Source organism: Ovis aries, chromosome 7, assembly GCF_016772045.2.
Source record: "Ovis aries strain OAR_USU_Benz2616 breed Rambouillet chromosome 7, ARS-UI_Ramb_v3.0, whole genome shotgun sequence".
Lineage (NCBI taxonomy): Eukaryota > Metazoa > Chordata > Mammalia > Artiodactyla > Bovidae > Ovis > Ovis aries.
In genome coordinates, this window is record NC_056060.1 from 54,129,461 (window position 1) to 54,151,135 (window position 21,675).

The following is a 21,675-nucleotide window of genomic DNA, read 5'->3' on the forward strand; positions in this document are numbered from 1 at the left end:
TATTGTGTTGGTTTCTGTCATCAAATGAATCAGCCATAGGTATGCAAATGTCTCCCCCCTTTTGAGCTTCCCTCTACCACCCACCCCATCCCATTCCCCTGGCTGTCACAGAGCATTGCATTTGGTGAACCACCTTCCTTGATGGATTATCACTGGCTAGTCTGTACTCAGGAGACTAAGTCTCGGTTCTATCTCTAAATACTGTGCAATGTGTAAATGACTTAAATACTGTTCCTTGTTTCCTTCTTTAGTGAAAAGGAGATGCAAATAATTACATATACGTTTTCATAGACATACTTAGGAAAAATAATGTGCAAACAGCAATGATTCTCCCAGCTATCTTTCTGTTTCTTAAGAAGGACTTTCTCCGTATCTCTTTGAATAGTGGGAAAGGTATAGTCCTCAGCTTCACCACATATTTTTTGATACATGGGATGTGTCATTTGCATCATGGAAAAGCTCCGGTGACATGTCAAACTAAGCTTTCAGTTGCAAAGCATCCAGTAGAACCCCAGGATTACTTGTCTGTGCATGGACCCTGAGGCACGAAAGGGAACTAGTGCATCTGCCTTTTTGAGTCAGTCTGAGTGGGCTCTACTTCTTTCTAAGCCAACCAAGCTCCTCTTTTTGGGTAGTATACTCTCTACTATTCATGGGTGCAAACCTACATTCTGATACTTGCTACCCAGATGTTTGTGGAAAGGGTAGTTAAAGTGGAGGAGGGTTCAGTATGTATGAAGTCCTCTGTTATACTCAGAAAAAGACGGACAAATTTACTGCTACTTACATTGGCTCCCCAAAGACATTTCTACATCAGATTTTTCATATTTAATAGACAATAGTCCTAATTAAATCTTCAACAAAACCTGAGCACTAACTCAGAGTTCTCAAAAATTGGCATGATTTGTATCTTCTCTTCCATTATTAAAGTATTGATACTATAGATTTAATGCTTCCAAAATATCATGACCCATTTCTTCAAGGAATGCTAACAGTCTTCTTCCTCCCTGGAAAGATGGGAATTTGCTCTACTTGTTCATTATCATCTCATTGCCTTGTTTATTAAAACTTGCCTCATATGCTTGCTCTAAACCTCATTCTAAGACAATCAGCCCTCTCTTTAGGGGGCAATATATAGGCTATGTGATACCTTAGCACATCACTTGCTATTGTAAAGAATAAGAACTTCAGGGACAACTTCACAAACCTAATTCAATTCTATTTTTAAAACAAATATTTTGTTGCATTAACTCTAATCAATGCGGTTTTTTCTAGGTCTTATTATTAATATAATTCAAGTTACTTACCTCATGTAGACATGTATATTGTATGTGATATGGAGCAACTTTCTCCTCTCCTTTTATTTCCACATTAATTTTCAGTCGAATGGCCCCAGACACAGCTGATTTATCTGTCCGTTTCTCTGATAAAGCAGAAAGTAATTGGTCAGTCACTTTTGACAATATCATTTTTCTTATACATGATCTCAAAAGCTTAAAAACAGGCTTATATTGCTAAAAGTCATTTTTCTAGATCAGGTTTGATTAACAATGATTCTGCTAAATACAATTTAAAGTAATGCACCTATATGTCATTGAGATTGTCAAAATGTGATATAGGTATTTCAAATAAAAAAAGCTTAATTAGACGATTCTGATACAAATTTCCATGTACTAGATCAGTTAAGATGATAAAAATTAATTATTTGGGCAATTAAAAGAAAAATAACTAAAAGATAAATCAATCAGGAGAGTACTTTATCAAAAAGTCCCATTCTTTCTGTCCTTGAAAAAAATGAGTCAAAGCTCTAACAAAAACATCCGTTAATAGTCTTCTCTGTTAGTGATTCATGAAGACCTATAGTCTACAACCTGTGTTTGCTTATGAGTGTTAGATTCTTTCTTTGTTTGAATGGAGTCAATACGTAGTCAATTCAAATAATGTGTGTGTAATGTATGTGTATATATGCATCTAACATGAACTTAGGGGTAGCTTTGAGAGAAAGATAAATATAGCCACAAAATTTCTAGGGTGAATGTAGGTAGGGGACCTATGACTGATACCTGCTTCCCTGATGAAACACATAAAGAAGCAAGCTGATCCACCTGAAAAACCAAAGATGAAAAGGGAGACCACACCAAGTCAGTGGTGAAGACTTCTTTAATTGCCCCTCTTTCTAAGCATTACTATATTTTTAGCCAAATAAGATACAGTTAAATCATGAAGTCTACTTTCTTCTTGTGGAATGTCTGCTGATTTTCATGGTTAATAGTTAATAGTCACTGTGTTGCTAAGAGCCTTCTCTTAATGCTGGGATTATGAGAGTTTCTCCTACTGGCCAGGAGAGAGTTGATTCTCAACAAATGCTTAAGCTGTCTGCTGCAGCCAAGAGAAAGTCAGGTCTTCAGACCTCTTTGTCACAGACCTTTCCCCAGGATCACAAGGGAACATTTTAAGTACCATCATCATAATGGATTCAGGGGACACAGGCTCTGCTTGGACACCCAGAACTTTTGGCTAACTTCTGCTCTGCATGGTGAAATGAATTCTGAGTGTCGAGGAAGGAGTAACACTGTACAAACAATGAAAATATGTTACTAATGGGGATTGAACCCACTGTGGATTTTATACAAAGCTAAAACCTGTTTTCCCTCTAAAGGTTAAACATCAGTAATGACGGCACAAAAGTGTGAACTGAGGATGAGCAGGCACAGGCATCCATGGTGGGCTGCATTGTATTTTTCTCTCCATACACTGAAGGACAGTTTCTGCAGGAGAGCTGGGTGGTTGATTTTATTAGAAGCACACTCAAATTCTTTTGCAAACTGACTATACCCTTGTACATTTTCTCAAAAGAATAATTTGAGGAATTTCTCTTCTGAATTATAACTCAATTCAACAACATGCTAATTTATCACAGGAAAACAAAAGTACGTGTATAGTCAATTAAATTGCTCTCTAATTAAAACACAACTTCTGAGAATTGTGCAGTTAATGGTCTGAAATTTACCCTTTCCTAACATCTCTGTTTTCATGTATAAAATTATTTAATAGTATAAACAAGATACAGGAGGATTATCATTATAAGTAAACAAAAACTCTATGCCAATAATGGAGAAGCATTAGTTTTAAGAAAGATTTCTTCAAAATAAAATATTTTTGATAATGAGTTTTTAGCCTAGCTTGAATCATTTGTGTTCAGTCATATATCTCTCCTTCTTAATTCAGATGGCCATTAATTCTGTAACCTCATTCCTTTACTTTGCAAAATGCTGTTTTACTTGAAGTATGTAGATTCTAAAAAGTGATAAGCAATCTTTAATCTGCTAAAATAAGTAGGTATCCTAAAATCAAACATTTCATAATCCTGGAAGTGTGTCAACTTTTCTTAGATTTGCCACCTTATCTTAAAAATGTAATTAAAACATTTTCAATAATAAGTATATTTTTAGATCATATCCTTTACAGAAAATGAGGTGATCCGTATCTTTTTACTGTTATTTAAGTCAGCACTAAAGATTCTAGGTTATTATTCAATTATGGGAAAAGTCAAATTAAAACATCTTTATTTAATTCTTGGTACAATAATAAAATTCTATTTTAAAATTATACTAATTAAACATTCTCATATCTTCATCATCAGAACAAACATATGGGTAACCAGCTTTGCCTTACTAAAGCCTACTCATATCATCTTTGAAAAATGTCTAAAATATACTTTTTGTTTATTGCCAAAATTCATTAAGGGACTAAAAGGAAATAAGAAATAAGTCAGACATTATTAAGTTACAGGTTATTTGTTTTCTATACATTTGGCAAAGCTTTTGAAGCTATACTTCATGAATTAAAAATTCAGAATGGAATAATATTTTTCTCTTAAAAGACACCCATTTGATTCCTTGAAAGACTTTTTTCCATCTCAAATTTGTCAGTATCTTTCAATAATATCAAGTTTAAATAATTATCACCTTATTTTCTAATGAAACTTACCTGGCTAAAGGCCAAGCAAATGTTCTAGAAAAACACTGGTTATTTTTTACCAATATGGGAATATAATACCTGTCACAGATATTCTGGAATTTTATTTAACATGTTTCAAGTAGATATAAAGATAGTCACCTAAATTGTACCAGACATCCATTTCTCCACTCAGGGTCCTCACTTCTACGATTGTTTGTCCCAGAAAATCATCTGACTCCTTTTTGAAATGTTGCTTCACTCTGGATTTGATGTCATCATCTTCATCCCACACTCTGACTTTGATTCGATCTGTGGAGTTATGGCACTCACTGAAAACAGATGTGGACAAGTTAATAACCATTGCTAACTTCTCTAAATGTCATTTGATGTTACCAATTTGTTTTAAATCTTATCTAATCCAGAAAGGCATACCACATTGCATAGTAAATAGGATTTCCCATGGACCATCCCATCCAAGGGATGGTGTAGATATCAGAGATATTGAAAAAAGGCTGCAATTGTTAAGTAATGTTAATAAGAGAAAGTCCTGCCCCATTCCATTCTATTTCTTTTCACTGAAATACAAATACCTGAATATGTGTCAGAAACCTGTGGGATGCTTTCTCTATGATATATTTCCTGTTTGCAACAGTTATCTATGGCAACATCTCCATGCTCAGAAAAGTATGCATCATAAAGCTAATTTAATTGCAATGGGTGTTGAGAAAGTGGACATTACATAGTCTGCCTAATAAGTTAAAAATCTCAGTTACGCATACAAGATATTGTTAAATCAAGTCATGACATATGGATGCCCAACATGTCTAAAAATTCTCCTTCTATTTTGGCTATATTTCTCCTTATGTTCCTCATCTTCTCAAAACTTAAGCTTGATTAATCACATTCTTAGATTCCTTTGTAGTTATGGTCCAGATGTTTGACCTGCATTCAAGCAATACCTGAACTCAAATTGAGCAAAGCGAGGCAGTGGTTGTACTGTGTGGGGTTTAATTTTTTGGCAACAAGGATGGTGGTCTTTAGCACTTTGTCATAGTCTCTGGTATTTAGTACTGAGGGACAAATAACTGATCAATAGTGGCAAATGTGTGTTTTTTTTTTTTTTAAACAAGCCTCATGATATAATTGGACATTGTTTTTGCACAGTTGATTTAGAGGCTGGCCTCTGGCCTCTCCAAAAATTCTTGAGCAATCTGAGTCTATGAAATAACTTTTTTTTCTGCATAAACTAGAGTGGGCTCTGTTGGCTGCAATGAATAATAATGATTAATGTAATAGTTTTTAAAGAAAGAAGAGAGCTACAATAATAGAACTTAAAATGTGGAATTGACTTTGTGGAGGAGATGATGAGGGCAAGCACTGAAGGTTTAATTACCTCAGGCTTCAAAGCCACTGCATTTTGGAGAGCAAGACCGAAATAGCTGGTCAAACTGTTGCTTGCTATACTTTGAAATCGTGACCACATACCAACTCAAGCTTTTTTATTAGTGTGAATGGTATGAGTAAAATTCAGAATATTGGAATATACTCATTAAGTCTTGCTGCTTTCAGAAATGTACTGTGGTAAACAGAGATGCACTCAAACTATAGCTCGACTGCTCTAAGCAGAGATGAAAGGGAACACAGCTATTTCGAAAGAGGTCACGCTGCTTGTGTCCAACACTACTGAGAATATCACAATTTGGAACTAAACAGGGTTGAGGACTGCCAGCTGCCTTTGTATATAAAATGTATGTATACAAGCAGAGGTTTCTGAGTGCAACTTCAAAAATAGATAAAACAGTTACCCCAGGGTGTTTCGAACACCTTTCTTTAGGAAGTCTCTAAGTGACAGTGAAAGGGAACTTAATGGCAAAGATCAGATTAATGGTGCTGCACCCTGGCATACAGTGTTACAGGGGAAGAGGCAGCAGCCATTAGGTTAAGAGAAAGGAATTGGTCAGAACAAAGGTGCCAGTGATAATGAGGTAAATTTTCCAGGGGTATGTGATTACTTAAAAATTGTCTTGAAGCTCACCTCCTGGAAGTCTGATAAAACTTCCAGGGCATGGTATTTTTAAGCGTGCCCCGAGGTTGCTACAGGCTTTATTTAAAGTAATTTCTGGGTCCTTGAACTCACAAGCAATAGGAAGTGGACTCCAGTAGAACCTCTTCCCAGCTAGGAAGACCATAAACCTGGATTTCCTAGGATGGTCCCAATTTATGGTTTCGTAGATACACAATGCTGTTTAATTCTTTTTAGAGCCCTCTTTCATTTACTTTCATTTTACACAGCTTCTGCGTAGAATGCAGGCATTGGCACATTGGTCAAGGAAGCCCCACCCCCAACCCCAGATGTAGAAACAAGGACTTGGAGAAAATATATAAAAGAAATTCACCAAGAAGTGCTAAGGCCTGCCAGATTGGCTAGCCAAGTAATGACTTCTGTTGCTAGTATCAGGAAGTGCTGAGTAACCTGCTAAGCAGGACTCTACATTTGCTATGTACCACTGGCAGTCATATGCTTCCCTTGTTTCCTGTTACTGAATGAGACTTTTTTTTTTTTTAGGATACACTGCTTTTATCCTTCTTTCTTTTTTTTTTTTTTTAAATCTTAGGATACACTGCTTTTATCCTTATTTCTTTTCTCTTTACACTAATACACTGGGGATCTTAGAAGATGATTTATCTTTAATTTATAGACTTAGGAATGGCAAAGAACCAAGCCTGGAAGTGATAAAGAGATTACCCAAAGATCCTAGACTTCATACTAAACCCAGTAACTGTATATAATTTGGGGACCACCTACCTTGGAAGACAGAGGATGGGTTCATTATGTTGAAAGTACATACAGAGATGGAAATACCATGGATAAATATTGAATGCTCAAAGAGGAGGAAGGTGCCAGATACCATAAGTTCATTCAGCCAATAATTTTTCAAGCACTCCTTCCCTTTCCTACTTCTGTGCAATAGCCTAGTCTCCCTTGAAACTAGAGATGACCACTTGACATAGTTCTACAATGAGATATAAGCAAAAGTGTTCTGGCTCTGTCTCTTCTATTTTCTTCTTCTATTCCTCTGGAACATGGATGTAGCACATCTTCCACAGAAGATGATTAATGAGGAACATAGATTAAGCTTTTCACTTTGAAGGGATAATAGAGTTACCATTGTTGTTGTTATTTGGTTGCTCAGTTGTGTGTGATTCTTTGCGACCCCATGGACTGTAGCCCACCAGGATCCTCTGTCCATGAGATATCTCAGGCAATGCTGGAAAGGGTTGCTATTTCCTTCTCCATACTAGCCCTCAAACACCCATACCTGGAATTCTTGTTGAATGAAATCTCTTTTTGACTAAGCTACAATCATGGCTTAATAAGAAGTTTAATGAAATTCTAACTGAATCAGTGGAAAAATAATTTAAAAATCTACCAAATTCATTTTGTTTGATTATATATCAAATGGTTTAAAATGTTTAATTTATTAACTCTTACTGTTTTTATACTTGCTGTGTTTTATGTCATCCCTTAACTAGTTAGCATGTGTTTCACAAACTTTGACTTTTATGAAAATACAAAGGTTTATTATTTAGATGGGAAACTGTATGCTCATTTAGGAAAATCTGACAAAGATTTTTTACACACAAGAGAAAAATCTATCACACATAATTCCCATTAAATCTTACTCTATTAGATCATTTCCACCTTGATTAATTAGCTGACAAAGATTCCTGTTTTAGTTCACCAGCTTGTGATTTGCCTTTCCTATAAGAGGAGAATAAGATATTTTGCTGCACAAACTCTTGGTAAATAAAGTAAGCACTGTTAGGACAATTTGCATTGTACTTTTTTCTTAACTAAAAACAATGTGCATCTTAAAGAGTAGTTAATATGCTCAATTTTATGTTTTTTCATTATTAAAGACAGGAATTGCTTTGTTTCCATGGGAGTAAGTTATTTTATTCATTCCCAAGTTAAAGCAAAGCATTTCACTCTTTAGAACTCAGGATTATTACGTGTGTTTATGTTCTGTTTTGCCTTTATTTCTGTTTTCAATTTGCAGGTACCCTAATCTCTGCACAGGCAATCACTATTTGGCCAATTTTCTTTTGGCAGCCATTCAAAAGGCTAATTTCTTTATAATTACTTATACCAAATTTTCAAATGGTCTCACTGCAATTTTTTTTTTTTTAGATTTAGTTTCCTGCATATAGTCCAAATACATATCTCCTATAATTTAGGCAAAATAAAGACAAAAAGCAAATAAAAAAACAAACAAAAATAAACCCCAAACCCAAGTTATCAAAGTTTAACCTATCCTGAGAAGGGCTGTTTAGCCTAAAGAGATGCTCATGAATTTCATAAAGCCAATAAAGCGTGATTTCAATAGGACAACAATCTCTTGCTCAGTCATCCTCTGATGGGAAGTCATTATGAAAGTAGTATATAAGCAAAGAGTCATTCAAAAATGAGAACTGTATCTATAGTTGAACTAGTTATAATGAAGCAACTAAAATAATCTCACACAGCAACTATACCAAGAAAAATACCAATAGTAAATGAAGTTGCAATTAAAATCATATTTTTTAAGAGTCTGTAAAATTCTAGCTATATATTTTAAGTATAGTAAATGAAATTTCTATAACATTTTAAATGTCATTGTGTCAGATTTTGTTAATTGATACATAAAATAGATATTTAATGTATATATAAATCTGAGTTTATATACATATATACACATATATATGCATTGAAACAATCTGTAAGGTTATATTCAAAATATAGGTGATAAGATTAGTGAAATTTTTTTTAGTCTATTATCTTTTTCTGTTATAATCAACAAAATTTTGTATTTTTAAAAATCTAACAATTATAAATAATCTCTTTCAACTCAAGCTGGAAGGCAGGGAATTGATTGAAAAAATCATCAGCCAGAAACTTGTAAGAGCCATCCAGAGGCAAAGTAGCAGCAGCCTTTCAAACAGTAATTAAATTCTCTAGTTAAAGCTGAATTCTTTAAACTCTGACCCATGAGATGGAAATATGTGAGACACTTGATGCATACATTTCCTCTCAATGATTTATTATGAATTATGTAACCTTCCAGCATAGGTGTCTTATTATTGAATCAAGAGCCCTAACCCTATTATCTTTCAATTGTATTAGAGCAGATAGACAAACTCTAAGTTCAAAACCAGTGCCAGTGCATGGTGAATTTTCCCACTACATTTATCAAGAGCATTCACTTATGGGAATTTGAACTAACCAAAAAAAAAAAAAAAAAAAGAAAAGAAAGAAAGAAAGAAGAAAGCACCAGTCCTCAATACGTCCCTTTTGTTTAAGCTTTTCTGATGGTTTTCTATGTAGTAATCGGATGTTGCAGATCTATTCTAGTACTGTGACAGATCAAAGAACCAAAGGACAAAGATGCCCCAATCTTCTACGATACACCAGTTTCCCTGCCCCACCTTACAGCCCTACAACTGGATCATTAATACCTCAAAGCCCTTCGTTCTCTTTTTATATCTAATGTTTCCTTCACAGGTACTCATTGCAGATAAACTTATTTTAATAGCCATTTTAAGTATTATTTGACATTAAAGATGATAAAATATTAGTTATGTTAAAGTAATAAAAGTAAGAAATTTGCTTCTTTAGAAAAATTATTTGTGTCAATTTTGCTATGCAGAGAGAGACCACTTACGGAGAGAAATCAGAAAATAGGAAGGTCTATATGATACCACTTATATGTGAAATCTAGAAAACAAACTAGAGAAGAACAAAATAGTGCTTACCAGGGACCTAGAAGGTGGGGAAATAGGAGAGATGATATTTAAAAGTACAAAATAGTAGCTAAATGAGTCCTAAAGACCTAATGCACAGTAAAATGAATACAGACAATGATATTATATTATACTCATCAAATCTGCCAAGAGACTAGATCTTAATAATACCCATGACAAAAAGGTAATGATAATCATGATACGTGATAGAGGAGCTAGTTAATGCTACAATGGCAACCACGTTATAGTATACATGTATCAAATCAACCTGCTGTTCCTTAAATTTATATGCCAAATATAATTTTATTAAAAAGCAACAGCATAAATAGAAAACAGAAGGATCAAAATACTGTCTCAAAAAATAGGAGAAACATAAATGAGTGTGACTATAAGATTGTGTAATAAGGATAGTTTCTATTCACCAATTCTCTTGGTTCACCAAACATTTTTCCAGCTGAGACACTTTTTTCATTGTGTCTCTGAGGGCAAGGATGTCTCTTCCCTAGTCCTCTAGCTGATGAACATCTACCTGCCTCTCAATACTTGATAAAAGATCACCTCTGTATGAAAATTCCCTAAGAAACATTTTTTTCAGTCCCTAGCACCTAGAGCAATTAGATATGAAAAAATTATTTACCAAAAATATAAGAAAATACCATTGGTCAGAGAAATCATACTCTTCATATTATTGTTCTTTAACTATTACAAATGTGCATATTCCAATTAGCGGCTACTTGTATAGCTGAAAATTAACCATTTGCTTGAAGTCAGGAGAAAGATTCACTTTGGAAAAATGTTTGACATTTATTGGACATTGGATTCAAGGCATTATCTTTCTAAATCTGACTTTTCTTTAAGTGATGACATGCATTTTGTTTTCTTAAACTAACTTGTCTGAAGATAAACTGCGTGTCAGTGATCTGTCAGGCAGAAGATAGTCAGTTCAGTGGCTCAGTCATGTCTAACTCTTGGCGACTCCATGGACTGCAGCATGCCAGGCTTCCCTGTCCATAACCAACTCCCAGAGTTGAGTTGGTGATGCCATCCAACTATCATCCTCTGTAGTCCCCTTCTCCTCCTGCCTTCAATCTTTCCCAGTATCAGGGTCTTTCCAAGTGAGTTAGCTCTTCGCATCAGGTGGCCAAAGTATTGGAGTTTCAGCCTCAGCTTCAGTCCTTTCAATGAATATTCAGGACTGATTTCCTTTAGGATGGACTGGTTGGATCTCCTTGCAGTCCAAGGGACTCTCAAGAGTCTTTTCCAACGCTACAGTTCAAAAGTATCAATTCTTCGGTGCTCAGCTTTCTTTAGAGTCAAACTCTCACATCCATACATGACTACTGGAAAAAACAAAGCTTTGACTAGACAGACCTTTGTTGGCAAAGTAATGTCTCTGCTTTTGAATATGTTGTCTAGGTTAGTCATAAATTTTCTCCCAAGAAGCAAGTGTCTTTTAATTTCATGGCTGCAGTCACCATCTGCAGTGATTTTGGAGCCCAAAAAAATAAAGTCTGACACTGTTTCTACTGTTTCCCCATCTATTTCCCATGAAGTGATGGGACCAGATGCCATGATCTTAGTTTTCTGAATGTTGAGTGTTAAGCCAACTTTTTCACTCTCCTCTTTCACTTTCATCAAGAGGCCCTTTAGTTGTTTGCTTTCTGTCATAAAGGTGGTGTCATCTGCATATCTGAGGTTATTATTATTTCTCCCAGCAGTGTTGATTCCAGCTTGTGCTTCATCCAGCCCAGTGTTTCTCATGATATACTCTGCATATAAGTTAAATAAGCAGGGTGGCAATATACAGTCTTGACGTACTCCATTCCCTATCTGGAACCAGTCTGTTGTTCTATCTCCAGTTCTGTTGCTTTGTGACCTGCATACAGATTTCTCAAGAGGCAGGTCAGGTGGTTTGTTATTCCCATCTCTTGAAGAATTTTCCACAGTTTGTTGTGATGCACACAGTCAAAAGCTTTGGCATAGTCAATAAAGCAGAAATAGGTGTTTTTCTGGAACTCTCTTGCTTTTTCAATGATCCAACGGATGTTGGCAATTTGATCTCTGGTTCCTCTGCCTTTTCTAAATCCAGCTTGAACATCTGAAAGTTCATGGTTCACATATTGTTGAAGCCTGGGTTGGAGAATTTTGTGCATTACTTTACTAGCACGTGAGATGAGTGCAATTGTGCAGTAGTTTGAGCATTCTTTGGCATTGCCTTTCTTTGGGATTGGAACAAAAACTGACTTTTTCCAGTCCTGTGGCCGCTGCTGAGTTTTCCAAATTTGCTGGCATATTGAGTGCAGCACTTTCACAGCATCGTCTTTCAGGTTTTGAAATAGCTCAACTGGAATTCCATCACCTCCACTAGCGTTGTTCATAGTTATGCTTCTCCTTACTGCCAAATTCAGACTTAAATTGAAGAAAGTAGGGAAAACCTGAAGATCATTCAGGTATGACCTAAATCAATCCCTTACTATTAAACAGTGGAAGTGACAAATAGATTCAAGGGATTAGATCTGATAGACAAAGTATCTGAAGAACTATGGAGAGAGGTTCCTGACATTGTATAGAAGACAGGGATCAGCACCATCCCCAAGAAAAAGAAATGCAAAAAAGCAAAATGGCTGTCTGAGGAGGCCTTACAAATAGCTGTGAAAAGAAGGGAAGCAAAAAGCAAAGGAGAAAAGGAAAGATATACCCATTTGAATGCAGAGTTCCAAAGTATAGCAAGGAGAGATAAGAAAGCTTTCTTTAATGATCAATGCAAAGAAATTGAGGAAAACAATAGAATGGGAAAGACCAGAGATATCTTCAAGAAAATTAGAGATACTAAGGGAACATTTCATGCAAAGATGGACACAATAAAGGACAGAAATGGTATGGACCTAACAGAAGCAGAAGATATTAAGAAGCAGCAGCAAGAATAAGAATTACTATACAAAAAAGATCCCCATGACCCAGATAATGACAATGGTATGATCACTCACCCAGGGCAAAAGATAATGTAACTGTAACGAGCCAGAACAGTATACATTTCCATTGCTTTATTGTCTTATTCTACCTCTGATATCCCAAGGTCTATGCTTTATATGGTAAGTTGTCCTTTTCATCTTACTTTCAAGCCAGTGTTCATAGGCATAATGGAGTAATAACATAACCAACTTGAAAAAAAGATCTGCCTGATTTAAATTCCATTTGAGCCATTTACTAGCAATATGGTTTTAGGCAAGGTTATGTGATTACATTGGGCTTTCAAGGCCAATCTATAAAACTATTATAGAACATCAATAATAATCTTTTAAACATGATTAAATATATAAAAAAACACAGAATTATGCTTGGCACTTAGAAGGCTTTAACTATACTAGCTAACTAATACAGCTAATTACATAATTCAAACATATATTTTGCTTTAATAGCAAAGGATCAGTTACTGCAAATTTCTAAAATAGGGAAAATTTTAGTTAGCCTAATCATCAAAACACTGAAAATTAAATACTTGATGCATACTGATATAGGAAAATTTTATTCAACTGCTAAAACAAAGTTTTAGATGAAAATTTTTATCAGAGGACTCTCTTCTTTTTCCATTGATCTATATGTCTGTCTTTATGATAGTACCACAGTATTTCAATAACAGTAGCCACCCAGTCATGTCCAACTCTTTGGTGACTCCATGGATCCTCTGTCCATGAGATTACCAAGGCAAGAATACCAGAGTGAGTTGCTATTTCCTTCTCCAGGGGATCTTCCCAAACCAGGGAGTGAACGCATGTCTCCATGTCTTCTGCACTGAAGGTGGATTCTTTACCACTGAGCCACTAGGGAACTGAATTTTTTTTTTTTTCTCCTTAACAAAATTTTAAGTGTAAGGTACAGTATTGTTGAGTATAAGTACACAGTTTATAGCAGATCCTCAAACTTCTCTTGCTTAATTGAAATTCTGTGGGTATTTATTAGTAAACTCCCATTTCTCACTCTCTCTAGCCTCCAAAAGCATCATTTTGGTCTATGATTCTGTTACTATTACTATTTCAAATATCTCATAAGAGTAGAATAATGCAGTATTTGTCTTTTTTTAACTAGCATAACATCTTTAAAGTTCATCCTTATTGACACATATTGTAGAATTTCCTTCTTTTGTAAGGATGAATAATATCACATTGTATGTACATATCACATTTTCATTATTCATTCACCTGTCCTCGGACAGTGAGGTTGTTTCCACATCTTGGCTATTGTGAATAACACTGAATGTGGAAGTACTAATAACTCCTTGAGATTCTGATTTCAATTCTTTTGGATATATGCCCAGAAGCCAGATTGCTGGATTATATGCTAGTTTTATTTTCAAATTTTTGAGTAAACTCCATACTGTTTTCCATAGCAGCTGCACCATTTTGCATTCCCACCAACAGTGGAAAGGTTCACACAAGGGGGAAAAGATGGATAGGAACTGAAACCACAGAGGAAAGTCCCATCCAGCAGGAGACTGAAACATGGAAGAGACCCCAGCATCATGCTGATGCTCTGCAAGGCAGAGAGGGAAGGAAAAAACATACTCTGGCTTCTCCCATTCTCCCACCTTTGATCTTACGGCAATGCTTTCTCATAGCGAAATCTAGTCGGCAGGAAATCTGGCCTTCAGAGTTCAGTTCCCTGACATAAAGAACATACCAAAGACATTTCAGGGAATAAAAGGTATAGCTAACCGGTAAATGACCAGCATATATGCCAAACTCACGTAGAAAATGCCATAAAGAAATATGTTACTTAATTCAAAGTATTTCTTTGCTTCTCTCTAGCACTGCTTTTAGCATTGGCTTGTCCTTCCCTGACAGCTCTTAACATTTGCACTGTCATAAGTAAAACTCCTTAATGCTAAAAGCATTTTTTTAAGAGTATTTCATTTAATTTCCTTATTTGAGGAAAGGAAACTGATAGAGAATAATACATATTTTTTGTAATAACACAATGAGTGATTTGGAAAGAAAATTATGAGTAAAAAAGTGCTTTGAAAAGATAACAGTGCTTTAAAATATGAACCATTTTATTATCATTAATATTATATAGCCACTCTGTACACATATACGGATGCTTTAAAACTTTAAAAAATATTGTGTTTTCACAAAAATGGAACATCCCTCTACCAATTTCCACTGCAATAAGAACAATTTATATCACACTGTATTCAGTGCCCTACTTCACTCATTGAATGTTACTGTCAATATTTTAATGGAATTATATTGTTAATGTTAGTTTTTAACCTTTAAAAGGTTTGATACTTGATGTATATAATTGTATTTAATTTTACAAATGCTCAACATGCCATTTAGAATCTTTATAAATTATGTCCATCCTGACATATTCACATGTACATCATTCTTTTTAATGATTATATGATATATTCAATTATATGATGTATCCTAGTTGAATTCATCCCCTATAGTAGATAGTAGGTTGCTATTTAGGTGGCTTCCAATATACTACCGCAGTGCTACTGTAAAAATATTCTAGTCTGAGAAATCAGTAAAAGTGGATTTTTTAGCTTGGAAATTATGTCAGTTACACATATCTGTATATCTGCTTGCAAAACAGGAGACCCAGGTTCAATCCCTGGGTTGGGAAGATGGCTCAGAGAAGGGAATGGCTATCCACGCCAGTATTCTTGCCTAGAGAATTCCATGGACAGAGGAGCCTGGTGGGCTACAGTCCATGCGGTTTCAAAGAGTTGGACATGACTGAGCAACTAACACACACACACATTACTTCTGCAGAAAGCACATATGTGTTTGTACTTATACCTGTTTCTCTATACAATCATCAGTATTGAATACTATCACTTTTTAATCTTTGCTAATCAGAAAATTTAAATATACTCTCTCATAATGACTTTTAGGGAGCACATCTTTTATATATGAATGACATATGTATACACAACATGTGTACAATATTGTCCTCTTTCCCACACCAGTTCAATTAAAAAGGAGGAGAAAAAAAAACAACTAATGAAAAATTCCCTCCTCCAAAGAGACCTTTAAAGAGCTTATGATTATTTTTTGCCAGAGACAAAGGGTTAAATTAAATAGCCAGAATTTGTCCCTGGCAAGAGAACAGAATCAGTCAGCATGAATTTTTATAGGCACTTAAGTAAACTTTTTCTTAAATTCTCCCCTTCACTCTTTGCTAGAAAAGAACAACTGTTATTCTCTAGAGGAACTCTGGAGCAATAACTGGAAAGTCAGCAGCAAACTGAAGTTATACCAACTGCCTGATCAGACCTTATCTAAATACTACACTTGAAGCAGAAGCAGTGATGATAAAGGTAAATACTATTAACTAATATCCCTCTCAATCCAAACATCAGCAACACAGCAAAAGTGCACAGGCCTGTGGAAGACCTGCAGGCCTGTGGAAGACTGCACAAATGACCAAGGCATTGCTTTAAAAAAAAAAAAGAAGAAGAAGAAGAAGAAGAAATTTAGGAAAGGCTGCCTTCCAATTGACTTTTCCACTTAAATCTAAGCTCAACCAATTATCGGGAATACGACATTCAAGCTTAAGAACTTGCAAATAGTAATGCTGGGAATCAGACCTCTCCTTCTTTTGCTGGATGTTATGGAAAATACAAAGAGATGCAATTCAAAGAGAAAAGAAATAGCACATTGCTGAAGCCACTCAACAGCACCTGTGTTATTTTGACTCTTGTCCTCATTATAATAACAACCTTTCATCATTAAAATATAAACTCAAATGTCTTGAAAATTAGATTTGGATCTACTTAACTATGAACATTTAGCCAAAAATTTACATTAAAAGACATACACTTGAATATTTTCAGACTCTCGAAAGGATCCAGTTAAATCAACCATGTGAGCGTGCATGCACGTGCATGCTCATGCTCAGTCGTATCTGACTCTTTGTGACCCAGTGGACTGTGGCTTGCCAGGCACCTCTGTCCATGGAATTTTCCAAGCAAGAATAGTGGAGTGGATTGCCATTTCCTTCGCCAGGTGGGTCTCCCTGACCCAGGGATTGAATACATGTCTTCTGAGTCTCCTACACTGGCAGGCAGATTCTTTACCACTGGGTCACCTGGGAAATGAATCAACTACAAACATAGCTTAAGTAAAAAAAAAAGTATAAAAAGCACTATACTCCAGATGATATAAATGTATAACTGATTATTCAGATAGAATTAATTTCAAAAGAAGATATTACTGTAGGCTGAACCATATGAAATTATAATTTTTATAGGTCAAAAAAATTATCAGCAATTTCATGTGGCTTGATCTAGCCATAACTACTAGCTCCATATAAAAAAATCTTGTTATGTCCTAATTGAAAATCCATTTTGTACTTGGCAAGTACGAGAAACTCTATGAGATTAAAAAATGAGTGCATTTATAAAACCTAGTCTGATCATTAATCAAGATACTGAAGAAATTAGTGATGGTGGTATGAAAAGGCAAATAAAGAAAAGCACTAAATAACAATGATATCCAAGATTTACTAAATTGAAGTCACTGGAGAATGGCACTGATCCTAAAGAAAATATTTGAAGAGATAATAGCTGAAAGCTTCCTTAATATGGGAAAGGAAATAGTTAACCAAGTCCAGGAAGTACAGAGAGTCCCAGGAAGGATAAACCCGAGGAGGAACGCCTCAAGAAACACAGTAATCAAACTGACAAAAATTAAAGGCAGGGATAAAATATTAAAAGCAACAATGGAAAAATGACTAGTAACTTTCAAGGGAACTCTCATCAGGCTATCAGCTGATTTCTCAACAGATACTCTACAAGCCAGAAGGGAATGGCATGATATATGTAAAGTGATGAAAGGGAAGAACCTACAACCAAGAATACTCTACCCAGCAAGACTTGCATTCAGAAATTATGGAAAAATCAAAAGCTTCTCAGACAAGCAAAAGTTAAGAGAATTCAGCACTACCAAACCAGCTTTACAGCAAATGTTAAAGGAACTTCTCAAGCCAGGAAACATAAGAGAAGGTAAAGACCTATAGAAAATAAAACTAAAACAATTAAGAAAACAGTGATAGGGTCAAACGAACCAACTAAAAGACACAGACTAGCTAGGTGGATGAAAACATGTGCAATGCATGCACTTCCAATGTCCACATAACTCTGCTTGACTCCCCCTCCCCCAAATTGTATGTAGTCTATACTGTTAGGTAAATCATGTTCCCATTATGGCTTGCAATTATAATTATTTTTTATTTTTTGTCTGCCTACTGATTGTGAAAACTGATAAACATCTTTCACTATTGTGATTATGTAACTATGACTCACTTAATACCACTGTATCATGATTGGTCAACAGAAAAATAAGAGAACTCTATATCACCAAAATTACAATAGAAAAACCTGTAATCACTTTGTAAAATCCAGATGCATATCAGAATTATGCTGGAATGTTTTGAAAAATACAAATGCCCAGGTATTTCTTTTTCTCCAGAGTTCCAAATATGTTCCTAGTGAGTAGCTATCTTTAAAAACAACTGGACTAAACAATGGTCCTTTACTTTTATCTAGTTTGTTTCACTTTTTCTATTTCATATTCAGTGATCCCATTTAACTAGGTTTATGTTTACCACTTTCTCCACCTATTTTATTTTTTTAATTTAAATTCATTTATTTTAATTGGAGGCTAATTACTTTACAATATTGTATTGGTTCTGCCATACATCAACATGAATCCGCCACGGGTATATACATGTTCCCCATCCTGAACCCTCCTCCCACCTCCCTCTCCATATCATCCCTCTGGTTTATCCCAGTGCACGAGCCCCAAGAATCCTGTATCAAACCTGGACTGGTGATTCGTTTCTTATATGATATTATACATGTTTCAGTGCCATTTTCCCAAATCATCCCACCCTCACCCTCTCCCACAGAGTCCTAAAGACTGTTCTATACATCTGTGTCTCTTTTGCTGTTTCACATACAGGGTTATCATTACCATCTCTCTAAATTCCATATATATGCATTAGTATACTGTATTGGTGTTTTTCTTTCTGGCTTGCTTCATTCTGTATAATAGGCTCCAGTGTCATCCACCTCATTAGAACTGATTCAAATGTATTCTTTTTAATGGCTGAGTAATACTCCATTGTGTATATGTACCACAGCTTTCTTATCCATGCATCTGCTGATGGACATCTAGGTTGCTTCCATGTCCTGGCTATTATAATCAGTGCTGTGATGAACATTGGGGTACATGTGTCTCTTTCAATTCTGGTTTCCTTGGTGTGTATGCCCAGAAGTGGGATTGCTGGGTCATAAGGCAGTTCCATTTCCAGTTTTTAAAGGAGTCTCCACACTGTTCTCCATAGTGGCTGTACTAGTTTGCCTTCCACCAACAGTGTAAGAGGGTTCCCTTTTCTCCACACCCTCTCCAGCATTTATTGCTTGTAGACTTTTGGATCACAGCCATTCTGACTGGCATGAAATGGTACCTCATTGTGGTTTGATTTGCATTTCTCTGATAATGAGTGATGTTGAGCATCTTTTCATGTGTTTGTTAGCCATCTATACGTCTTCTTTGGAGAAATGTCTATTTAGTTCTTTGGCCCATTTTTTGACTGGGTCGTTTATTTTTCTGGAATTGAGCTGCAGGAGTTGCTTGTATATTTTTGAGATTAGTTGTTTGTCAGCTGCTTCATTTGCCATGATTTTCTCTCATTTTGAAGGCTGTCTTTCACCTTGCTTATCGTTTCCTTTGTTGTACAGAAGCTTTTAATTTTAATTAGGTCCCATTTGTTTATTTTTGCTTTTATTTCCAATATTCTGGGAGGTGGGTCACAGAGGATCCTACTGTGATTTATGTCGGAGAGTGTTTTGCCTATGTTCTCCTATAGGAGTTTTATAGTTTCTGGTCTTACATCTAGATCTTTAATCCATTTTGAGTTTATTTTTGAGTTTGGTATCAGAAACTGTTCTAGTTTCATTCTTTTACAAGTGGTTGACCAATTTTCCCAGCACCACTTGTTAAAGAGATTGTCTTTAATCCACTGGATATTCTTGCCTCCTTTGTCAAAGATAAGGTGTCCATACGTGTGTGGATTTATCTCTGGGCTTTCTATTTTGTTCCATTGATCTATATCTCTATGTCTTCTTGCTAGTACCATACTGTCTTGATGACTGTGGCTTTGTAGTAGAGCCTGAAGTCAGGCAGGTTGATCCCTCCAGTTCCATTCTTCTTTCTCAGGATTGCTTTGGCTATTCGAGGTTTTTTGTATTTCCATACAAATTGTGAAATTATTCGTTCTAGCTCTGTGAAAAATATTGTTGGTAGCTTGATAGGGATCACATTGAATCTGTAGATTGCTTTGGGCAGTATACTCATTTTCACTATATTGATTCTTCCAATCCATGAACAGGATATATTTCTCCATCTATTAGTGTCCTCTTTGATTTCTTTCATCAGTGTTTTATAGTTTTGTATATATAGGTCTTTTGTTTCTTTAGGTAGATATATTCCTAAGTGTTTTATTCTTTTCATTGCAATGGTGAATGGAAATGTTTTCTTAATTTCTCTATTTTCTCATTAGTAGTGTATAGGAATGAAAGGGATTTCTGTGTGTTGATTTTATATCCTGCAACTTTACTATATTCATTGATTAGCTCTAGTAATTTTCGGGTTTTCTATGTAGAGGATCATGTCATCTGCAAACAGTGAAAATTTTACTTCTTTTCCAATCTGGATTCCTTTTATTTCTTTTTCTGCTCTGATTGCTGTGGACAAAACTTCCAAAACTATGTTGAATAGTAGTGGTGAAAGTGGGCACCCTTGTGTTATTCCTGACTTTAGGGGAAATGCTTTCAATGTTTCACCATTGAGGATAATGTTTGCTGTGGGTTTGTCATATATAGCTTTTATTATGTTGAGGTATGTTCCTTCTATTCCTGCTTTCTGGAGAGTTTTTACCATAAATGGATGTTGAATTTTGTCAAAGGCTTTCTCTGCATCTATTGAGATAATCATATGGCTTTTATTTTTCAATTTGTTAATGTGGTGTATTACATTGATTGATTTGCGGATATTGAAGAACCCTTGCATCCCTGGGATAAAGCCCCCTTGGTCATGGTGTATGATCTTTTTAATGTGTTGTTGGATTCTGTTTGCTAGAATTTTGTTAAGGATTTTTGTATCTATGTTCATCAGTGATATCTACCTATTTTAATATTCTTTCTTAAGCCTTTATCAAGAGTAGTAGAAAAGCTTTAGTATACTTATATATAAATGTGTATTATATACATATTTTAGAAACCTTATGAATTTTTTCCTAACTAAAAAATTTGACATTTTTATTTCACTTGTTTTACTTAGTATGAATATAATGCTAGATTTTTAATTAAAAATATATATGCAACAAAAAACAAAGGTTTACTGTATAGCACATAGAAATATATTCAATTTCTTATAATAAGAAATAATAGAAAATAATTTCAAAAATAACATATGTGTGTATATACAGCTGAATCACCTTGATGTGCATCTGAAACACTGTAAGTCAACTATACTTCAATAAAATATATATATTAAGAAAAAATATACAGTGTCTCATTTTTGAAGTAATTATCCCAATACATGAACTTAATTATTTTATATTAGTAAGGTTTCATAAAATAACAATCTATAATATTGATAATCTATAATATCAAAAAGCGTATTATACATCATTTTCTAATAAGAAATGCTAAATGTCCCCTCAGAGTTAGTGGCAATTTTCCATCCTGTTTTCTTAATTTTACTCTTACCCCTGTCAAAACTGGGTAATAGTAAAAGCTCAAAATGTTATTCTACTGCTTATTTCAAGGCTTTAAATAAGTTAAAATACATTTTGTCGCCTTTACTATCCCTTCAAATCCAACTGTAATCAAAAGTTACTAGGTAGAGACATAAAACTGAA

The 21,675-nt window shown here is 35.0% G+C and overlaps 1 protein-coding gene across 1 annotated transcript in view; it reads right to left on the reverse strand.

The window, feature by feature from the left end:
• Window positions 1-21,675, reverse strand: part of UNC13C (unc-13 homolog C) — a 706,632-nt gene that overhangs the window by 337,535 nt on the left and 347,422 nt on the right. Inside the window, exons 13-14 of the mRNA XM_060417920.1 lie at window positions 4,120-4,289; window positions 1,308-1,423 (exon numbers count right to left, since the gene is read on the reverse strand). Of these exons, the coding sequence (XP_060273903.1) occupies window positions 1,308-1,423; window positions 4,120-4,289 (286 nt within the window). The remainder of the gene's footprint in view (window positions 1-1,307; window positions 1,424-4,119; window positions 4,290-21,675) is intronic.